This window comes from Quercus suber, unplaced genomic scaffold (genome assembly GCF_002906115.3).
Source record: "Quercus suber isolate HL8 unplaced genomic scaffold, Cork oak 2.0 scaffold_238, whole genome shotgun sequence".
Taxonomy (NCBI): domain Eukaryota; kingdom Viridiplantae; phylum Streptophyta; class Magnoliopsida; order Fagales; family Fagaceae; genus Quercus; species Quercus suber.
In genome coordinates, this window is record NW_027069695.1 from 76,476 (window position 1) to 99,380 (window position 22,905).

General features: G+C 35.3%; 1 protein-coding gene across 1 annotated transcript; it reads left to right on the forward strand.

Moving 5' to 3' along the window:
* Nucleotides 1-1,755: 1,755 nt before the first annotated feature.
* On the forward strand, nt 1,756-11,698 carry LOC112011718 (AT-hook motif nuclear-localized protein 13). Its single transcript, XM_065780524.1, has 7 exons — nt 1,756-2,307; nt 2,340-2,523; nt 2,629-2,635; nt 3,322-3,366; nt 7,371-7,514; nt 10,650-10,811; nt 11,025-11,698. Exons 1-7 carry the CDS (start codon nt 2,085-2,087, stop codon nt 11,295-11,297), a joined length of 1,038 nt encoding a protein of 345 aa, XP_065636596.1. The 5' UTR covers nt 1,756-2,084; the 3' UTR covers nt 11,298-11,698.
* Nucleotides 11,699-22,905: the final 11,207 nt, after the last annotated feature.

Consider the following 22,905-nt stretch of genomic DNA (forward strand, 5'->3'; position numbering starts at 1 on the left):
ACAAGAACAATAAGAAGAAAGATAGAGAGAACAGTGTGTGTCCTTACATAAAAACATCGTCCTCGGGCAAGCTTGTAATGAACCATCAATATACTTGTTTTTAACTGCTGTTCATTCCCTTCCTGCTTGAATCTTTAGACTTGAGCCTGACTTATTTTTTCCACTCTCTAAACAAATTTTGTTTGTTTGAACCTAGTTAGGCAGTATAGGCTTCACTATTCTAAGTGGATTTGGGCGCCTAATTTTCGTGTCCTTACAATATATATATATATATATATATGGCAAAATTTAGATATAGTACTTTATATATTGTTTCTTAGGTTCATTTTTTTATTTTTAGCCATTTGTCCAATTAAAATACTTTAACAAATGGCATTAAAAAAGACAAATTAAGCTTTTTGTTTTCTTTTCTTTTTTTCCCGGGCCCATGATAAAACATCTACTTCATGTCTCTATAACTTTTTCAACCTTAGAATTCAGAACTCAAAACAACCAATTTGGCTTCAACAAAAGGTAAGAAGGGCCAGATGGTGGAGAGTAAGAAGAATAAGAAGGAGGCAAGGGATGAGGATTGCCTCCATAGAAACCTCCCACCACTGACCTAGTCATCACCAAAACCCACAACCACCACTTAAAAGAGGAACCCCAAAAGCCACCAGTACCTAACGATTAAGACCAAAACCCCACAAGCCACAAGCTACTAAAACAAAAACGAAAAAGACCAATTTGAACCAAACTCGATTTGGGTAATGTTGTTGCAAACTAGTGCTCAATGGAGTCTTGAGGCTTGATAGGTAGATTTGGATTTTTGGTTTGGGAGATTTGGATTTGCAAAGGAAACCATGAGAGAGAGAAAATGAGAGCTTTTTTTTATGACTTTTGTTGATGATAATGATATAGATTTACTATATGGTATTTATAAAAATTTGAAATAAAAAAAACTTGTTGGGAAGATTGATCCAAATCTCTCAAGTTATTCTCAGCATAAAGAAAATTTCCAATTTGAAGTTTGAGATTTGAAGGCGTATCTAATGTTTTATCATGGGATAGGGAAGATGAAAAAGAAAAAGAAAAAGACAAAGACAAAAATAGAGAAAAAAGTATCTTTTATTAACATAGTTTATTGAAGTATTTAATTAGACAGATGACTAAAAATTATAAGGGAAATCCAAGAAACAGTATATAAGGTATTGTACCTAAGTTTTGCCTATATATGCATGTGTGTTGTGATCCTAACAACTTGAACTCACCCCCCAACACTTGGACTTAGGGATGTGGTAAAAACTCATTTAGACTTATAAATAATTGAGCCCAATTTTAAACTTTTTTTTTTTTGGGTCAAATTTAATCTTGGGTTAAATTATTTGATAGATAAAATAAGAACAACACTATAGATAAAAAAAAAAAATCATATTTATACCTACTACTACTGCTAATAATCTGTCATATTATCCGTTGTAAAATTTGTTGGGTTCCCTAGAATTTCTCTTTGATAATAAACAAACCTGAACAACTTTTTTCTCCACCTGGGTTGAGAGTTGTTCACATTACAGGCTCTCATTTTCCGCAGTACTTGCAAAAGCCCATTACTTCTTAATTCAATGGTTACCTACCACGTATGTAATAAACACCTACTTTTTTTTTTTTTTTTTTTTCTTTTTAACTTTTCACCCCCTAAACCTACTCTGTAGCAAAAAAGAGTGAAATTACAAATTAGTGGTGGGCGGAAATCCTTATAAAGTAACAAAGAAAACAAAAAGGCGCAAATTTACAAAACCCTAAAAATCTAAACCCTACCTTTTAAAACAAAACAAACAAACCAAACCCACTTTTCGGCTCCACGGTTTTTCAATTTCCCCAGTAAATTTAATTCCTTCCATCCATACTCTTCTCTCTCTATCTCTCTCTATTTTCTCACTCTCTCATCAAAGTAGGTTTCTTTTGTGACGAATGATGAGTAGTAGATAAACTCAAACTCCTTAACTCTCACCCAAATAAATTCCTTCCCCCCCTCTGCATTCTTTTCCCAGAAATCCAAATCCCTAAAGAAAATCTCTTTTTCTCTCTCTCTCTCTCTCTGAGATATGGATTCACGAGAAGCTCCTCCTTCTTCTGCTACACCTCCTCATCATAACATCATGGTTGGCCACCTCCACCCTTCATACCCATTGCCAAACACCGCCAACAATTCTAACAACAACGCTAACAACAACAACAGCACTCCCAATTCTTCTCACATGATCCCTCCTCCTTCCTCCGCCGCACGATTCCCTTTCAACTCTTCCTCCAAGCCGTTTGATTCGCCACATCATCAGCATCAGCATCAGCACCAGCAGCACAGCACCAGCATCACAACAATAACAACACCACCGCCACCACCAACGCTTCCTCTAGTCCGTACGATCACGGATCGTCGCCTGTCGCCGGAGGAGGGTTTAGCATTGACGCCTCTTCCGCCTCCGCCGGCAAGAAGAAGCGAGGGAGACCCGAAAGTANTTATGATTTGGAAAATGCAGTTTCTTGGTGAGTTAAAAGAATGATCTTTAGTTAATTATTGTGGTTGTTTGGAAGGAAAAGTGTAGTTATTAAGAAAAAGGATGAAGATTTCTTATAATTGAGAATATGTAGTTACCGGGTGAGTTAAAAGAATGATCTTTAGTTAATTATTATGGTTGTTTGGAAGGAAAAGTGTAGTTATTATGCTAATGAAAGAATAAGGATGAAGATTTCTTATAATTGAGAATATGTAGTTACCGGGTGAGTTAAAAGAATGATCTTTAGTTAATTATATGGTTGTTTGGAAGGAAAAGTGTAGTTATTATGCTAATGAAAGAAAAAGGATGAAGATTGCTTATAATTGAGAATATGTAGTTACCGGGTGAGTTAAAAGAATGATCTTTAGTTAATTCTTGGAATTGTTTGGAAGGAAAAGTGTAATTATTTTGCTAATGATAGAAAAAGGATTAAAGATTGCCATAGTTTTTTTTTTTTTTTTTTTTTTTTTTTTTTTTTTTTTAATTTGGAAAATCTGGTGATTAAAAAAAAAATGATCTTTTAGTTCATTCTTGTTATTGTTTGGAAGGAAAATGTAATTATTATACTAATGGAAGAAAGAGGATCAAAGAATGCCCTGATTCATCAATTAAATCAAGTGCTGAGCTTAAATTCGAAATATAGAAGTCTAATAATCTTTTCAAGACACAATCTCTTTTTTTTCTTTTTTTTTGGAGTCTTTATGACATGAATATGGACTCATCATAAGAGTTGATATTCAAAATTGAGTCACTGAAACAAAGGTGACTCATTTTAAATTGTATGTAGCAAAATGGTTTTACTGCTCATGTTGTTATGGTTAAAGCTGGCCAGGTATGTTATTGAATGTTAGTTATTAAATTTAGTTGATGAGAATGTAGTTGAATATGCGGTAGTTTTGTTCGTTATAATTTGGAAAATGTAGCCACTTGGTGAGCTGAAAGAATGTTCTTTTAGTTACTTCTTGTAATTGTTTGGAAGGAAAGTGTAATTATTATGCTAATGAAAGAAAAAAGGATCAAAGATTGCCCTAATTCATCAAATAAAGAAAGTGGTGAGTGTTAGTTATTAAATTTAGTTGATGAGAATGTAGTTGAATATGCGGTAGTTTTGTTCGTTAAATTTGGAAAATGTAGCCACTTGGTGAGCTGAGAGAATGTTCTTTTAGTTACTTCTTGTAATTGTTTGGAAGGAAAGTGTAATGATTATGCTAATGAAAGAAAAAAGGATCAAAGATTGCCCTAATTCATCAAATAAAGAAAGTGGTGAGCGTTAGTTATTAATTTTAGTTGATGAGAATGTAGTTGAATATGCGGTAGTTTTGTTCGTTATAATTTGGAAAATGTAGCCACTTGGTGAGCTGAGAGAATGTTCTTTTAGTTACTTCTTGTAATTGTTTGGAAGGAAAGTGTAATGATTATGCTAATGAAAGAGAAAAGGATCAAAGATTGCCATAATTCATCAAATAAAGAAAGTGGTGAGCGTTAGTTATTAATTTTAGTTGATGAGAATGTAGTTGAATATGCGGTAGTTTTGTTCGTTATAATTTGGAAAATGTAGCCACTTGGTGAGCTGAGAGAATGTTCTTTTAGTTACTTCTTGTAATTGTTCGGAAGGAAAGTGTAATGATTATGCTAATGAAAGAGAAAAGGATCAAAGATTGCCCTAATTCATCAAATAAAGAAAGTGGTGAGCGTTAGTTATTAATTTTAGTTGATGAGAATGTAGTTGAATATGCGGTAGTTTTGTTCGTTATAATTTGGGAAATGTTGCCACTTGGTGAGCTAAAAGAATGATCTTTTAGTTAATTCTTGTAATTGTTTGGAAGGAAAGTGTAATTATTATGCTAATGAAAGAAAAAAGGATCAAAGATTGCCCTAATTCATCAAATAAAGAAAGTGGTGAGCGTAAAACTTAAAATACTGAAGTTTGATAATCTTTCTTAGCTTTTCAAGGTACAAATTTTTTCTTCTGAGTCTTTGTAGCTTGATATGGACTCATCATAAAAGATGATATACAAAAACTGAGTCAACAAAAGAAAGGCAACTCATTTCAAATCCTAGTCAAAATGCACATCAGAGTTGGTTTGTTTGTATGCGTTTTTAATGTGCCAAACGGTTTATTTATTGCATTCAATTTCTTTCTTTCCTTTTTGTTTTGTTTTGTTTCGTTTTCGTTTTTGTTTTTTTCCTTTTAAAAAAAAGTTACAGTAGTATTATATGAATGTCATCAAACTTTTGTTTTTATGTAAAGGGTGCATCAAATTCTACTCTAACATTCATGGTAGCTTGATTCATTTTGGTTTGAAAAGGATGAGGGACTACATTGGAAGTATTTTGTTTGACTGTTCTTATGGCAGTAGCTGTATCATTTTCCCAGAATATTAATTTCATGACTTCTTTGTCCTTTACAATGCTAGAACAGTGTATTGGTGCATAACTTATTGATGATAATCATGGCATAATACATTTGAGAAAAAACCTGAGGTGGTGATTTGCTGACTTACTCATAACTTAAGTCATTAACAATTTATCAGCTGATGTATGACCCTGTATCTAGGGTTTGAACAGCCGTTGCCTAAATTGATGCATGTAATATATAACATAGATTTCACCCGATATTGTGGCAAGTGCCAGTGGTTGGAGAGATGAGATGCTGGTAGCTTCCAAACGCCTTGGCTCGAGAGAGAGAGAGCTTGTTCTCATGTTAAATTTTAGAGGGGATGGTTCATAATAAGAAAGACAAATGACCAAAGGACATTGGTTATGTTAAGCCAATGTGTAGAGATTGAGCCAATTTTTGCATGTGCACACACAAATTCATCCTGCTTATATGCGATAGAATGTGTGGTTTAGTTCTTATGCCTCAAAGAAGGTAAGTAGCAAGTTGCATACTCTATAAGGAAATAATTTATCATGTCAGAATGAATAAAGAATTAACTTAACAGTGTCAAACAATGGGACTACCCAGTTTAGATGTGTTCATGCAATGTAACTTTTTGAACATTCAATTGTTCAACTAAGCTAATTGATGACTTTCAAGTGATCAAATTTATCTCTGTATCAACTTCTTTTTACAGGGGAGCAACTGAATATTTCTAAGATGCCTATGGTAGACTCGTGTGTATTGCCTTCTCTGCACAAATGTTTGAATCAAATTAATTTTTAATTTGTTTTAAGTCCAATGATTGGTACTTAAGATTTATTGTGTATATTTGGATTTCCTTCCAACAAGATTTTGAATCGGTCTTTGCTTTTGGTCTTTTGCATTTTCACTTGAATGACGCTTTAACAATGAACCACATTTAGTTTCAGGTGAGTCAAAAAGTTATTAATATGTGGGTTTCGTTGAGTGTGCAATATATTTGTTTGGGTCAGTTGTTGTAAGGCATGAGGACATAGATTGAGGCACAGAGAAATAACTTTGGTGTTGTCTAACCTGTATCAGAAGGTTGAAAATTCAATTGATTATTAGATGCAGTTAAAAGATTTAAATAGTTGCTGTGACTTTTATTTAAGAATTAATACCTTATTTTATTGATCATGTATGTGTGATTTTTAATATGATGAAGGGCAATGAGCTCTAGTTTAACTGGTACCTCCTCTTATACCTCCTAAATGGAGAGAGAGGTCATGTCTTCAAGTGATGGAACCCAAGCTGATTTGAGGGTGGCCAAGCAGCAGTTAGCTTGGCACATCAAGTTCTGATTTTCCTCCCCTTTCTCCCATTTTCATAGAGCAACTTCTTGAGGATTAAAATTAAAGACAAGTATTGGCAGCTAATGGTTCTAGTGGGAGGCTTAGCTTAGGGTGAACTCATGTGATAAAAGTCAAATAGTCAAAATTAGTTGGTAGTTACTGTTAGATAAGCTAAAGTTAGTTAGTCAGAAGTCTAACTTGGTTATAACATTTATCAGTTATCGCATGTAATTCATATAATCTTATGTTGAAAATAATAGTTGCACATGGTAGATTAGTACCAATGAGATGGATCCATTTGGACCATGTAGATCAGGGAAGTATTAGTATAAATACATGGTTGTGCTTTCATTTCTACTAATTGAATAATGTTGACAATAATGTTGCAATAGGTTTCTTAAACTATTGTAGTCTTGCTTGGAGGTAGAGATTCCCATCAAGCACCCCAATTGGATAAGCTGATTCTCTTGTAGAAATCACAAGCATTCATCCATCTATCTTCCACCAACATCATTCAATCTCATTATCCATCCATTTGTCCTATCCATTCCAAACCCTAATTGCATCCCATCATCCCTACACCATTTTCCCCTTCAAGAACTAATCTCAAACCACCTCAAACCATATCCATAGTTGCTTCCCTGGCCATGGTTGAGCCTACCCGTGCCTAAACATCTCATCCAAGCCCTCACATAAACAAGAATCTACTTCTGCTCTTACACCTCCTTACATGCCCAAACCTTAAACCCTCATAAATTCTACTTTTCTCATCTTCTCTATTCAAGAATAAGAACAACCAAACTGGTATTGTGTTCTTATCAAATAGACCCAATGGGTGCATGTGTAACTTACCAATAAAAAAAAAATAATTAAGATGGTGAAGTCATGCAATTATTATGCTATAGCAAAGCAATGGGTTGAAAACATATTCTTGATATGATTTGTGGTTAGTGGTTAGAGAGGTATTTGTAAATCATTAAAGCTTGTGAGTGAAGTCTTGGTGATATTAGGGTAGTTGTAGCTTTCTTTAACTCCTAACATCTTGTATATTATGATGTTGTATGATTGGTTGAAATTCTTAGTTGGATTTTAGAAGGGAGCTGTTTGTTCAATTATAGTAACTTTCTAATCAGCTAACTATTGTGTTTGCAGGATATAGCGTCAAAGATTATGGCCTTTTCACAGCAGGGACCTCGCACAGTTTGTATCCTCTCTGCTAATGGTGCCATCTGCAATGTTACCCTTCGCCAACCAGCAATGTCGGGCGGTACTGTGTCATATGAGGTAAATTATTTGGTCTTAGATCCATCAGATACGAATTAAGTATTATTCATGTTATTTTACATGTACAGAAATATGGGGACTTGTTTGTGATAGAATAGGTTAAACTGATATGGAAAGTGCCAAAGAATGATATGCAATCTGATGACAATCAAAATACATGCATAAATACCATACATACAGCCATAACTATCTGTGTACATATCACATTCTTGCATTCACCTGAAAACTTATTATTCTCACATTCTTCCTACTTTTTCAATATCAAAACAAAACAGTCATGTTCAATACTAAAATATAATATTTCTGTTGAAACATTATTGGTGACAACTAAAGGCAATCAAAATTGACGGTGGTGGTACCTCTTGTCACTTAAAACGATCTCTTTGAATTTTAAATACCATGGTTTGAATGAAATAGTTATAATATGTGGCTTAGCTTATCTATGAATGGCCTTGTAATTCAAAGCCAGTGGAAATGTGGGTCTTTTGGAGGATACCTTAATGGTTTAAAAAATTAAGGGTAAACAATCTTAAAACTATTACTGACTCTTATTTCCAGAAATATTTCTAAGATTTCTTGTTAATTCAAGCTTTCAAGGGTGCTTTTCATTATAATGACGTACTTATCAAAAATCAAGCCTTCAAGGTGTATGAAAGACTGCACCCTGCAATTTCAATACGCATATTCAGTTTCCTAAAGTGAATTAATAATGAATACAGATGAAATTTTCATGATACCTTTCTCTGTTTATTAAAATAGATATGTTAATATCAGAAACAGAAATAGAGAAATATGCTCGAAATCTTTTTATTTATTTATTTTATAATGTAATAAAAGCTTTATTAGAAAAATGCTACTTCATGCAAGAAGAATGAAGTTGCAAAAAGATATATACAAAAAATTGAGTGTTTTTGAGTTATTTTTGACACGAGATGCAAGAGTTATAAGAGGAAAACAAAAAATTGGTGAGGCATGTCAAAGTTATAATGTTTTTTCTAGTATATGAATTTATTTCCGAATCTAAGAAAGGGAATTTTTTAGAATAGAGTGACTAAGTTTTAGGTTGGCTGTCAACCTATTGCAACTCTCCTTTATTGGGCTTGGCATCTGCTGTGAACAAAAATATTTGACCAAAGAAGCAATGTTTGTGATACAATGGTAATTGAGGATGACTGTTATATGACAAGGTCCTTGATTGATTTGCAGTGATCTTTTGTGGTGTGTTTATATATATATATATATGTAGAGAGAGAGAGAGAGAGAGACACATATTGTGAGTGTCCCTAATAGTCCCTAATTGTGTCATGTCAAATTGTATATCTGTATTTACAAATTACTTTTTGTGGAATTTCCTTGCAACATGTGATGGATCTTTCCACATTGATGGCTTTGAGACCATAAGTCCCAAGAATGAATTAATGGAGCTAACACTATTCTTTATTACTAATTGTCTTTTGTCTTTGTTTTCCTTTTATTGGAAAATTATGGAGTGAAGGGAAACAAAATAATTACCTTTAGGAACCTATGTTTGTCATATTGGCTAGGGAGAGGATATTGGAATGAAACTTGATGAGTGCTATGCACAATAAATAAGAGTGCCAGATCTGATAATTTGGTTCATAAATAGAAACTATTGTTTATGCAATAAAGATTGATCCCATTAAATCTATGACTTCTTGCAAGTGATTTAACATTCAATACATCGAGATGGCAATTTATTCCAAGTTTTCTATATTAGGTGTGAGTAGTCCCATTATTAAGAGTGATTTTTTCTCCTTCTTTTCATTTATATACACAAGAAATGCATTAAAGCTTTCTCTGGCATGCCTTCTGCATAAGATGATGCACTGCAGTTACCCGCCAAGTGCTGCCTAGTGGTTGGAGGCTTGGGATAAGCTGTAGACCTAGGTGAGGTTCCATGTCTTCTAAACAAAAAAAAAAGAAAAAAGAAAAGAAAAAAAGAAAGATGCATTGCAGTTATTTTAGTTTCTTGTTTACCACAAAAGGAAATGAGATTCCAACCAAAAAAGGAAAAGTTATTAGTAGTTTTCCATTTAGTCCAAAAATGTATGGCATGATTTTCCAACCCGGGCCCTCTTCTTGCTTTGTAGCATGTTTTTCTTTTTACTTTTTTGATTCTGTGTTTGATAATAAAGTTAGGATGTGCTTTATATAGTAGAATGCTGGACAACAGGATTTATGATAAATATAATTTACTATAATGTTTCCTGGAAAATGTTGAGTTAGATTAGTTATTATAATGCACATAATACTTGTAAGAAGAGAAGAAATGTAGATAATGGTTGCTTTTGGGCATGAGCATAAACTACTTAGCCCATCAAGAGTGAATGTCCCTAGATTGCCTGGCAACTAATTTTGGCTGGGTGGGGTTAGTTGCCTTTAGGTTTTGCTGGCTAGAGGTGAGTCCAAGGGGCTCTTCTTTTGAAGGTTTCCCACGTTATTGAAAAAAAAGTGGGATTGCTCTATGAAGACCAATGATATTTTGCTGTAAGAAAATGCTAGTGCTAGTTGAAAGTACCTAATAAGGTCAGGATGGATATAATGGGACTTGGATATGACCTTGAAGTCCATGGCTGGAGAGTGGTTATAATAGAAAATTTCTGTTATATGGTGTTGGTTATTTTAGATGAAGCTTATCTCTAAGTAGTTTCCTTGATATATAAAGTATTTATAAAGTATCACAGATGACGAAGGGTTTGTTGTACGCGTCAATAAATTTCAGTTATGTAAATTGTGAATAGGTTCATTACAGAATTGAAAGCTGTAAACATTATCAATGTTATGATTTTTGAGTTTTTTCTTCCTCGATTACTGACATTGTCAATGTTTGTGCTCTATGCATCTTACCCTTTATACGGTAGAATAACTTTAGGTATATTGTGGTTGTGGCATGAATAACCATGAACTGTGATACCATATTGAATGACGAGATGCTCATCTGACCTTATGTCTTTCAAGGTTCATTTCTAATTTTTTTTCTTGGTACTTACACATGCATTCGGTGGGTTTTGAACTGGTGACATGTTATTTGAGCTATAGCTCATGGGTTTTAAGATTTAATTTTTCTTCCATATGCATAAATTTTCTATGTCATGGTGTTATTGTTCTTTGCAGGGTCGATTTGAGATTATTTCTCTATCAGGTTCCTTTTTGCTTTCTGAAAACAATGGTAGTCGCAGCAGAACAGGTGGTTTGAGTGTGTCCTTGGCAGGGTCAGATGGTCGAGTATTAGGTGGGGGAGTTGCTGGAATGCTAACTGCAGCGACGCCTGTTCAGGTATTGCTCTACTTTCTTTTTTCTTTCTTTCTAATTTGTGCTTCATTTATGAATTTATGATGAAATATTCTCTTTCTGCACATTTAGTTAATTGTATGAAGTGGATCCTATGTACTGATGTGGGCGCACCAATAAACGTCCAAACATCTGAGGAATTGACAAAGATACAAATACATTTTACTTTTTTATTTTAACTTTCTCAACGACTGCCAGGTCATCGTAGGTAGCTTTATTGCGGATGGGAAAAAATCAAACCCTAATAACCCGAAATCTGGGCCTTCTTCAGCACCAACATCCCAAATGTTAAACTTTGGTGCCCCTGTGGTCGCAGCCAGCCCTCCCTCTCAAGGGGGCTCAAGTGACTCATCGGATGAGAACGGTGGTGGTAGTCCAATTAATAGAGGCCCCGGACTCTATAGTAATCCAGGTCAACCCCTCCATAACATGCAGATGTACCAACTCTGGGCTGGCCAAACTCAACAGTGAGGATGCTTTCCCCCTTTAACAGTGCGCTGGGTTATTGACTCAGATATTCTTCTGCGTAGTGGGTAGAGCTGAATTCCAAAAGCTAACAAAATGCATTATTTGAAGCAGATGGAGAGGTCTATTGCAAGTTCTCTAGATCGGGTTACTTCTTCTTCTTTTTTTTCTTTTTTTTTTTTTTTTTTTTTTTGAAGTTAGTCTTTGTTTTTTCTCCTACAACATAATTTATATATATATATAAAAAGATGGCTATTGTTCATAGCTTTGTTCATAGCTGAGGGAATGCCACCTGATTTTTAGGAAGTCGTCACTTCAAACTGCTTTCTAAGTATTTTAGATCTATATATTTCTTTCCTGTTAGAGTTTATGGACTTTTAATGAGATTTATGGCAGTTTTTTCAGTAGAGTTGAGTCTCATTTCTTTCTTTCTTTTATTTATTCCATAAGTAAGAATAATTTTATTAAATGGAGACTACTTCATCTACAATGGTCACAAAGTTGACTACAAAGTAACGAAAAAAAAAAAAAAAAGGGAATTATGTTCAAAAGAGGATGGAAACTTTAAAAACCACGGAATCAAGCAAAGAGCTTGCGAAGATCGTAGAGACTGATCCTTAAACGTAATTATTATGTTCGCGTTAGACTCTCCCTATCAAAACATAATAAAGGAACAATGTTCCAAATGCCTAGAGAATATATTTATCCACCCATTTCCTTCATCCAAATATAAGAGATCATTCACTCTTCGGAAGAACAAAGTAGGATTCCAAAAGCTATGAATACATTACTTCACAACTGATAGGCTTCCATTTCTTGCAATGAAGTAAAATGTGGTCGCCACGCCTTTTCCTTGTGACACTGGCACAGTCCATTATAGATAGTGTAATCTCTGTTCCTAAGATTTTCTCAAGTGAGAATCTTCCTCCAAACTGTCGTCCAAACATAAAGGGAAACTCTCTGTGGGGCTTTCACATTTCAAATTCCTTTCCAAGAGAAAAATAACAGAAGTTGACCCCTTCAAAGCATGTTATATAAAGAACGAATATCAAACAAACTCTTCATTTTCTTATTATTACTGCCTTACCCCTGTCCTCCTATCATTTCTCTTCTTTAATAGGGTTCGTCATTTATTGATGGATTTTTCGGGATTTATTTTTCTTATAATTGGAAGAAAAAGATTGAATCCACCTCCATGAAAATGGGATTCTAGAAGATGGAGAAAAATAACTATTAAGTCCATCTGTCATTCATGAAAATCCCAATAGAATCTAAGCAATTACTAACTGCAACTTCTAACTGCAGCTACTAAGTCCAATTTAGTTATTATTATCTAAGTCATGTGAGTAGGCGTGACCGTTTTATTTTGTTAAGTTTGTTTAACATTTTTATTTTATGCAATTGTTCTCATTGCTTTTATAAAAAGAATTTTAACTAAATAACAAAACTCAACTCACTTGCCCTATATTATTTATTGACCCACACAACCACACTTGTCTATACATAAATAAAAATAATACACTAAGTGTTTATTAACTAATCAAATGCTTGAACAATCACCAACTTTATAAAAAACAAAGTCATTATAACATAATAACAATATACACACATGTAACTAACCCTTTGTATTTCTTAATTATTAAATTATATAAAGTTATATTATATTTATACTATACATGCACACATTCACACACATCACAATTCACACAAATAACATTGTAACAAAAATAATAATAATAATAATAACAACGCATATATTAGACACTTACACACATATATAATATAAATTTGTAAAAAGGAGAGAGAAACTTAACCCACAGACACTCACTTTTTTTTTTCTTTTTTTTTTTTTTTTTTTTTTTAGATTTAGAGATATTGAGATAATCTGATAGAGAAGATAGATGGGGTGTGATTCATGAGAGAGAGAGAGAGAGAGAGAGATTTGTGATTTGTATTATTTGATTTTAGGATTGGTTGATCTATGTTGTTTGATTTTGAGCTTGGCTAATGTGATTATGGTGTGCAAAAATATTTTTAATGGTGAATTAAACTGGAAATGAAATATTATACACACTCATATATTTATAATTTTTTTTTTCAAGTCAAAGGGTTCATTTAAACCCTTTGGAAAACCTCTAGTGCCACCCTTGCTGCCAAGTGATGTTTTCATCCCTTAGACCACCCCACAAGAAATCTCTCTGTAACTTCTCAATCTTATTACTCATGGGGATGGTAATTAAATAAATATAAGAAGTATGTATGTAAACTCGAAAGTGTCTTCTTCAAAAAGGTTAATTGTCCCCATTTTGACAAGTAAAACTTTTCCCTACTCACTAACCAAAGTTAAATTTCACCAATATGGGGTTTCAAATTTATGTAGACTTAAATGAAGCCCCTAGTAGCATCTCAATATAAGTCAATGGTAGGCACCCTACCTTATAATAAAAAATATTAGCAAGAATAGACATGCTTTCAACCACTACTACTTGGACCATATCCTCTCACTCAAATTAATCTTTAGCACTCAAATTAATCTTTAGGTCAATCACTGACTCAAAATAAATCATTACAATCAAATGTAGAGAATTTGTTCAGATTTTAGCATCGCAAAACAAGATTGTATCATCAACAAATAACAGGTGCAAGAAACATAAACCATCATTTTCTCCATTACATGCAATGAAAACCCTAATAAGGCTAACATCCTCCAATCTTCTTAGCATCCTACCCATAACCTCTATAACCAAGTTGAAAAGTAACTGATAAAGGATCTCCTTGTTGCAATCCCCTCAAATTACCAAAAAAAGCCAATAGGAGAATCACACTAATAACAAGAATTGGACTATAGAGAAGCAAGTATGGATCCACCCTCTCCATTTACCCCCAAATCTCATTCTCTCCAACAAATAAAAGAGTGCCGTGCAATTAACATTGTCCTAGGCTTTTCAAATCCAACTTGCAAATAAGTCCTAGAGTTGTACTTCTAATCCTAAAATGCACATATTTATTCTCAATAAGAGCTGAATTTAAAATTTGCTTACCTACAAACATAGTTGTCAGTATCGTATTGCGTGAAAAAAGTTCCATATCGTATCGGTGTATCGTAAGTACTCATGAATTGTACGATACAGTGTGCGTATCGTATCATAAAATCATACGTATGATATGATACATAGACATGTTTTAAAATGAGATTTTTTTTGTTAAAATTTGTACTTTTATTTGAATCTAACAATTTGTTAGACTTGTTTTTAGCAAAAAATTATTAGTTTACTTAATTTAGCCTACTAAAATAATATATTTATAAATTTTTTTCCCCTCTCTCCTACAATTGGACTACATAGTACACACTTACCTTTCACTTTAATATTTTAAAATTTATTTTTATTTTTATCATTATTGTCATAATTCCAAGAAACTAGAATGCCCAAAAAAAAAAATTATAAAAAAATTATTAAAATAAAAAGAACAAGAAGAGATAATAAATGTTAATGATGAATAATGATGAAGAAAATTTTAATGAAGAAATAAATTTGCAAAATTATAAACATGATAATATCGTTGACTTAGATGGGGTTGATTAGGCAATTTGATGAAAATAAATTATTATTTTTGGGTAATTTGTTATATATTATCACTTTTGAATTTAAGAAATTTGAATGTGTATGTTATGAACACATGTTAGTTTGGTTTATTTAGTTAGCTTGTTAAATATTATTACATAAGTAATGAATAAACTAGTCATTAGTTGAATATATTCAAAATTTATAATGAAAATACCCTTTATATATGTATATTTATAATTTTTTTATAAATTTTATTAAGTGTTTGTATATCTTATGATACATGATATGATACGATACACAATACAAAAAAAAATTAAAAATCGGTTCACGATACGATTCACGTTTTGACAACTATGCCTACAAATGCATTCTAAGACTCATAAATAAGCCTGTCCAACACTGCTTACAACATATTCCCCACACCTTTACAAGATTTAAAAGAGTGTGTATAGAGTGTATAATAATAAGTGTAACAAGATTTAACCTAGTTTTAAGCTTATAATCAATTTTTTTTACACGTGTGTGTATATATATTGAAACCTAATTTGTTATGATTTTAATACATGTGATCAATTGTTTTAACGCATGTGCTAGCTATAATTTGTTAGGGGTTGTTATTAGCATAAACAACTCCTTAGTGTAAATGTAACTGTAGGGACTGGGTTTGGGCACTTCTGCGGGCTGAGAGAGTGGACCCAAGCCCAGCTTGCCTTGCAATGAATTTATAGAGAGTGAGCTCAAGAACTAGGCCCTAGTAAAGAATGCAACTGCCCTGCATGGTTGCATGTGGGCTTAACAACCTAAACATGAATTGGAGTACACAATGATGCTCCTCGGGCTTGCCTTCCAGAGTTTGGAGTTCTTATTATTTTTTTTGAAGATTGATTACAAGGATTGAGAGAATACAAGTTGCTATAGTACTTCTTAATGCAGATTTTTCGTCCCCCTTTCAAGAGAGACTCCTTACATTATATACGCCTCTCTCAACTGATCATAACCCTACATTCGTTGATCAGCCAGACCACCACTTGAGAGTCTGTCCCATCAGCCGCATTCCCATTCCTTCTGTGGGTTGCAGCACCCAAGACAACACTGTTCAGGAGTCCTATCCTCATTAATGCGGCCAGGATGTTAGTTGAGGGCATTTAATGTGGAGGTGACAGCTCGCCTTAGATTTGCTCCTTCACCATGCTCCCGTTGTCGACGCGTGGCGCTTGCCCTTTCCTCCTCGAATATTCAAGAAGACCCCTCTTTGGTGGAGTAGTGCTCGTGTACTTCTAAGGTCTCGAATGTCTAAGGATGGGGTCGTCCTCGGATATGTTCCTTGGGGGCCAGACACCGTACTTTCATCCTCGGACCCCACATGCATCCTCGGCACGGGCCTCTGGGCCTGGTTTGAGGTGGGCCGAGGCTGCCTGATTTTCTGGCCCCACAATAGCCCCTTAAAATCTTGTTGCACGCATCCTCGGGCAGGAAGAAGGATTTTGACATCCTTGGGCCTGCTCTGTGCCCAGTCGAGCCTTACCCCCCGTCAGTAGTGGGGTCTATTCATCTGCCCAAGGCGCGTTGCTGACGTTTCGGAGCGCGTAACATGCCCTTCATTAAATTCAGGCAGCTCTGTGCTCCCCACGTACAACGAGGCATTACCAATCTAACGGTGGAGATTTGTCTCGCATTTATGGGCGGGAAAACCCGCATGGTTCTTCGATTTGGGGTATAAATACCCATTTGAACTGCTTCTTCCTATTTCTTATTTGCAATCAAGAATTCTCGTGCGTCCATCCTGAGTTCAACCACACTCTCGCTTACATCTCCAGCACAAAAAGCCTGTCTGAAGAGCTCCTCCTCTTTCTAGTAAGTCACTCTATCCCTCTCTGAGCTCTCTTCCTCTTTACCCCTTCTTTTCCTTCATCTGTTCTTTCTTAGTTCTTTTAGGTGTTAATTAGGATGGGTAGATTTAAGAAATACGTCTACACTGAGGAGGCGATGGAGAAATTCACCGCCGACTATAGGATACCTAGCAATGTAGGTTTAAGGTACTGTGAGGATGTGGATTGGCTCTTTCAAAGACAGGAGGGTGAAGTGGTGATTCCCATTATCGCCTTCCTCGAAGGGGGTATGAGGATCCCCATGGGGCCGGTAATGAGGGGCTACCTTATGCACTTCCAGCTAGCCCCCACCCAGTGCGCAATAAATATCTTCAGGATTTTGGGCTGTGTGGACGCCTTGAACGAGAAGATGGAGCTGAGATTGACCCATCATGACGTGAACTGGTGTTACAACCTTCAGCTCCTTAAGGGCAAGTCCTATTACCTGAAGACAAGGGATGACAGGGTACGGCTCATCTAGTGCCTCCTTGAGTCTAGCAAGGGGCTGAACGAGGATTTCCTTATCGTGTCCGGGGAGTGGCACGATGGCCTTTACTGCCCAACGACGGAGGGAATACCAGGTGGGGCAGTGGGAATAGGAGGGGGTTCAAGTTCACTTGTCTTTCCCCCCCCCCTTTTTTTTGCTTTGTTTGGTTACTAATGTGAATGTGTTTTCTCCCTACAGACCCGCACGCCTTTGAGCGCCACTTCCACCTGGTCAACAGGGAGGATTTGCAGAAAGTAATGAGGGCGTCAGTTTTTGTAAACGAGGACGACCATCAAGTTAGAGCCGCCCACAAAAACTTGGGGTACACTCCTGTTCAGAAATCATTCCCGGTTCCGAAGCACGTGATCCGAGTGAACGATCCTCGGCTACAGAAATTTACTGTGACCGAGGATGAGTTTCTGTTTCCCGATGAGCCCTCTGATCCAGAAGTTGTCACCTTGGCCGTCCCCTCTTCCTCCCACATATTCGCCGAGGCTACAGAGGAGGATCCAGAGCGGGAAGAGGAAGAGTTTGACATTTTCGACCAGTTCGATCAGTTCGAGGATCCTCCTGGAGACTTGGGTGACCCTTGTCTGATCGAAGCAGACCTTCTTACTTCAGAAACCTCTCCTCCGCCAATGATGGGTTACAAGAGGAAGCCCCACACCAGCCTGTTGGACCTGATTGAGGGCCAACCGGGGAAGTCCCAACAAAAGCTTCCCCCTCCTCCTCCCAAGACTCAGTCTGTTCAGACTAGGTCGACTTCTGCCCAGCAGAAGCTTCCCCCTCCTCCTCCTCAGACGAGCCTGCCTTCTGGGTCCGTGCCCGCCGACCCCAAGAAGAAGAAGGACAAGGGCAAGAGGCTTATGGAGGATAAGCCAGTGTCCTCGCAAGATGAGGACAACTCTCTGCGGCCTTCCAAGCAGATAAGGATAGGCGGCAAAAGTCAAGATAGGCAGGCCGTCACCACCCCGTTCGAGGCTCAAGGTTGGCTCCCAGCCCCAATGCTTTATGGAGAGCCCTTAAGGGATGACGCCTCCCTCAGAGACTTCAATGAGGGCGAAGGTGCGCACGTGGCCGATGTGCTGGAGAGGTGCCTGCTGCTCCCGGCGGATATGGCCGAGCTGGCTTCTTTGAGAAGCAAGTAGGTCTTCCTCAGCCTCAAGCGTTATCTGGGGATGGTAAGAACTCTGATTTCAACTCTTCCCCCTCCCCCCCCCCCAAAAAAAAAAAAAAAAAAAAAAAAATTCAACTATACCAGTTGATAAAATTATTGTGTGGTGCAATTAGACATAGAAATAGACTTAATTGGAACTGAAATAATTGAATTAAATGCAGCAAAGTGATCGGTGTTTTTGAATTTCAAACAAAATAAACTAGTCTCAAAAAACAAAATTTAAAAGAAGAAAAACGATTGACGCTGAAATGAAAGAAGGATTAAAAGAACGCGTAAACCATGCATGCATGCCACATCAACACCAAAGCCAACCTAAAATAAATGACTGTCACCGACATGGTGTTTGATGACTACAAATGTAGCTAAAACTGTGGCTTAGGTAGATCACATAACATAAGAGTTGTCTACAACACTTTTGACAAACGGGGATATAACACTCGAAGGCTCTGGACGGCTGCTAATTAAGCACTATGATTATTCTCATGCGAACGTCATAAGTTACTGAAATAAAGTTGATTATGCAGAAAAAATAATGTAAATTTTAGTTAGCTCAATTTAGGATATTAAATATTTTTTTTTTGTCATATCTAAAAAATAAAATATTTGAGGTTTGAAGTTTCATTCACACTAAAAATTAGTTAGTGTTTTAATTTGATAATAATGAACAATAATTATACATAAATTTGATATATCTAAAAAAATAATAATAATTATAGAAAAAAGTGATAGTACGGGTAATTGCCGAAAAAATGTTGTCCACTTTACCTTTTTATTTTTGCTTGAGATATTTTTTTTTCTCAAAAAAAGAGTTATCCACTCTACCTAATCCCATGTACTTACGCGTTTGTTAGAATTTGCTGTTTATGATAAACGTTGGGAAGTCAATTCATAGTTCATGAGAAAGAATCTACAGCTAGTTTCATCTTATAAATGAGAGGACAACATATTGGCCCATGGACTTAATGGCTAATGCTGCCTCCTCTCTGTTCTTTTGTTTGTATATGTATTATTGACTTCTATATTGCATTTATATAAACTTTAAGCTAGTGTTATTTGTTGAAACATTTGAAGGAGAGTAATTTTTTTTGCCAAACCTCAAGCCGATTGATGTAATTAATTTACTCAATTAAAAAATATAAATTAATTAGAGCTCTACCATGTGACATGCTAGGGCCTAGTACTAATAGTCAAATTTGATGTATTCACCGTATTATGTGACATGATCATAGTTTAACTTAACTAGTAAAAAAAAACAAAAACAAAAAACAAAAAACTCCAAAATTCATAGAGTCACTACATTATGTGACATGAGTTAGTATTGGATGTGACAAAGTTTTGGCCACAAGTGATCTTAAATCTACCTAACAACAATTTTTTTTTTTTTAATGTAAAATTACCAAATGTTACCACTAATCAACTTTACAAAAAAAAAAAAAAAAAAAAAAACTAGATTTACCATGTGACTTGATTGAGCCTATCTCATATTTGATTTACACACCATCTTTTGGAGAAATTATACAATTTTTTGGTGGATCACGTCACTTGTCCATCATTCTACTAAAAAACTTCTGCTTGTATAAAATTGCAGAGTTAGTTAATGTTTTCTGTTTAAAATTTTTTTCTAATTCAACAATTTTAAATAAGTATGAGTTTTTTAGTGAAATGGTGGACCATATCACTTGTTCACCATGAGAACCTTATAATTTCTCCATCTTTTGTTACATGATCAGAATCTAACTTTTGTTCACCATGAGAACCTTATAATTTCTCCATCTTTTGTTACATGATTAGAATCTAACTTACGTGACGTGAATTACTAGCAGATGTGAGAAACTTACTACAGTCATAAGTGACCCTATTAGTGACTGAGTAAAGCATAAATAAAATAAAATGAAAACGGAACTCCTTTTGTTTGTACATGATGTGGCCAAGTCTACCATTAGAGTTAACATATATATATATATATAGTATCTTTTGTGGCCCTCTAAAAATTTTAAGTTAAAAAAAAAAACATAAAAAATAATAGAAAACAGTGAAGTTATTATTGAATGTAACACGAGATAATATTATATATGAAAAGTGTAATTCATGTAAGGATTTTGTTAATAAATGCTTTCGGAGCAATGGTTTAGATGCATTTAATGTTTTATTAATAAGTGATTCATTGTTTCTGGAGGTTGTGTATACAATAAAAGAGATTGATTTAGGATATCTACTCTAGAGTTTAATTGCTTTTTTGGGGGAGGGTATTCTAAATTAGAATTTTTAGTCACTCATCTTCCTTATCCAAGGGTTTTTTTCCAACCAAAATTGAACAAAGGTCTAGTGTCATCTGAAAGAAATTGTTGGTTGAATTTAAAAGCTGATTTTGAGGAGAGATTCCCTTTAGAGTTCGGTGTACAGTCTATCAGGCCGAGGACGTTGTGAGAGGTGGATTTTGAGGGTATTGGTTGTTGTCTCAGTGTCAAAGGTAGACCAACTTAATGAGCTCCTTATTCCATTAGTCAAAAGTAGGCCTGGTTAAATGAAATCCGAGACCAAATAGTGGCATGTTTGAATATTTAAAAAAGGAGGGGGAGTAGAGTAGAGGGAGGGAGATTAATACAATTACCTTATTTGGAAGTTTTTTAAAGGATGAGGGGGAGGGGTTTGGAGGAGTTTGGAGGGGTTTGGACTCCCTCTAACCCCCCAATTTTAATTCCTCCAAATTGGAGAGATTTGGAGGGGGAGTAGAGTACATAAACTATTGACTAAGTAAATTACCTAATTTATTCTTATTATATTAACAAAATTACACAAGGGGAAGGGCAATTAATCAATTCCCCCTTACTAATTTTAAAAACATCCAAATAAGGTGGAGGTGAATCATTCTCTTCTACTCTCCTCCCCACTACTCCCCTTTCCTCTACTCCCCTCTACTCTCCTCCCTCTCTAAACTTCCAAACAAGCCATAGGTTTGTGAGGAAGGGGATGACAATAGAAGAAGCAACTGACCTTATGAGGCATCCTCTAGCTGTTTGTGATGAGATGAGACTTTACCTTTCCAGCCTTGAATATGGTTTTTGAATTCATTTTACATATTCTTTGAGGCTATTGCCCTTTTGAGTTGTGGCTGAAGGGAGTCCCAGGTACTTTGTACAGAAATGTGCCCTTTTGAGTTGTAGTAAAACTGTGATTTCAGTTGCCTTGGATGGATTTACATTCTTGCTAAAGGTCACATTTGACTTTTTAAAATTGAGTATTTGACCAAACCAAGTTTGGTTTTTTGTCTATAGTATAGCTAGCTTGATTATCTTCTGGGCTAGTGAAGAGTAATTGATCGGTGGTAGGTGGTTTACTGTTTACATGTTTATACAATTGAATTTGTTGATCAAAATAAAAATACTTTTTTTTGGGCTGAATGAAATAAAAAAATAAATAAAAAATACATTTCAAAGTAACGTCAAAGTGGAGCGGACATGGAAGCATTGTATGGGACCAAATCTAATCTTATTGTCTCACGCGCCAGGCCAGCAAATTTTTATCTTCAAACAAAAACACCAATAAAATTATTTTTGAGCTAATTGAAACTTATTTAATTTATTTTAAACTTTATATGTTAGTGCTCCCTACTTTATCATGTAGGGTTGGATTGAACTCCATAAATATGAAATTTATCAGTTTAAGAGATAGTGATTATAGAAAAATTTCAAAAATACCCAATTTTTGTTTCAATTTTATAACATTTTAATACGTGCGATGATGAGTGGTTGACATTTTTAGTCCACTACCGACCCACTAATTTTTATCAATCACTTAACAAATTATAAAATTAAATGTGAGAATGATTGTGTATGTAATATTGTAATACCATGTATACGCTTTAACACACGCTTATTATCATCACATGGAGTGGATCTCATATGGGTTCCACCACAAATGGAGCGGACGCACAATCACCCAAAAATGAAACAAAAGCAAATACCAATTAGGTTGTGGGAGCTCTGATTATATGATACGTGTTACACGCGCGATTAGAGCAGCTGTGGTCCACCCCTTAAGTCGGCAGTCATATTCCAATTCCTAACTCCCCAAAGATTCTTCCACACTACTACTACGTGCACACCAACGGCTCTCTATTAATTGCCAGCAAAGCCTGAAACATCAAATACCACATAGCCACATATATACCCATTACACCCAATCTGCTTCTTTCATTGGTTATAAATATAATTACTCTTTCCTATTTCTTTTCTCTCTAGCCGTTGGCTTTGTCCTATCCTATTCAATTCAATTCAGTTCCACACTTCCAATCTCTCTTCCTAATCACTTTCCTTCGCTTTCACTTCCCAACAAGCCAAGTTTATATATATAAAACACCAACATAGCCCAACACCAAAGAAACCCACAAATACACATACATACATAGTTTATTTATAGGCCTACATATATATATTTCCTCTCACCCACCTATTCTTGATACACATTTTAAGACCATTTCCCCCCATAGTCTAGGCACAAGGATTTTTCCTCTTTA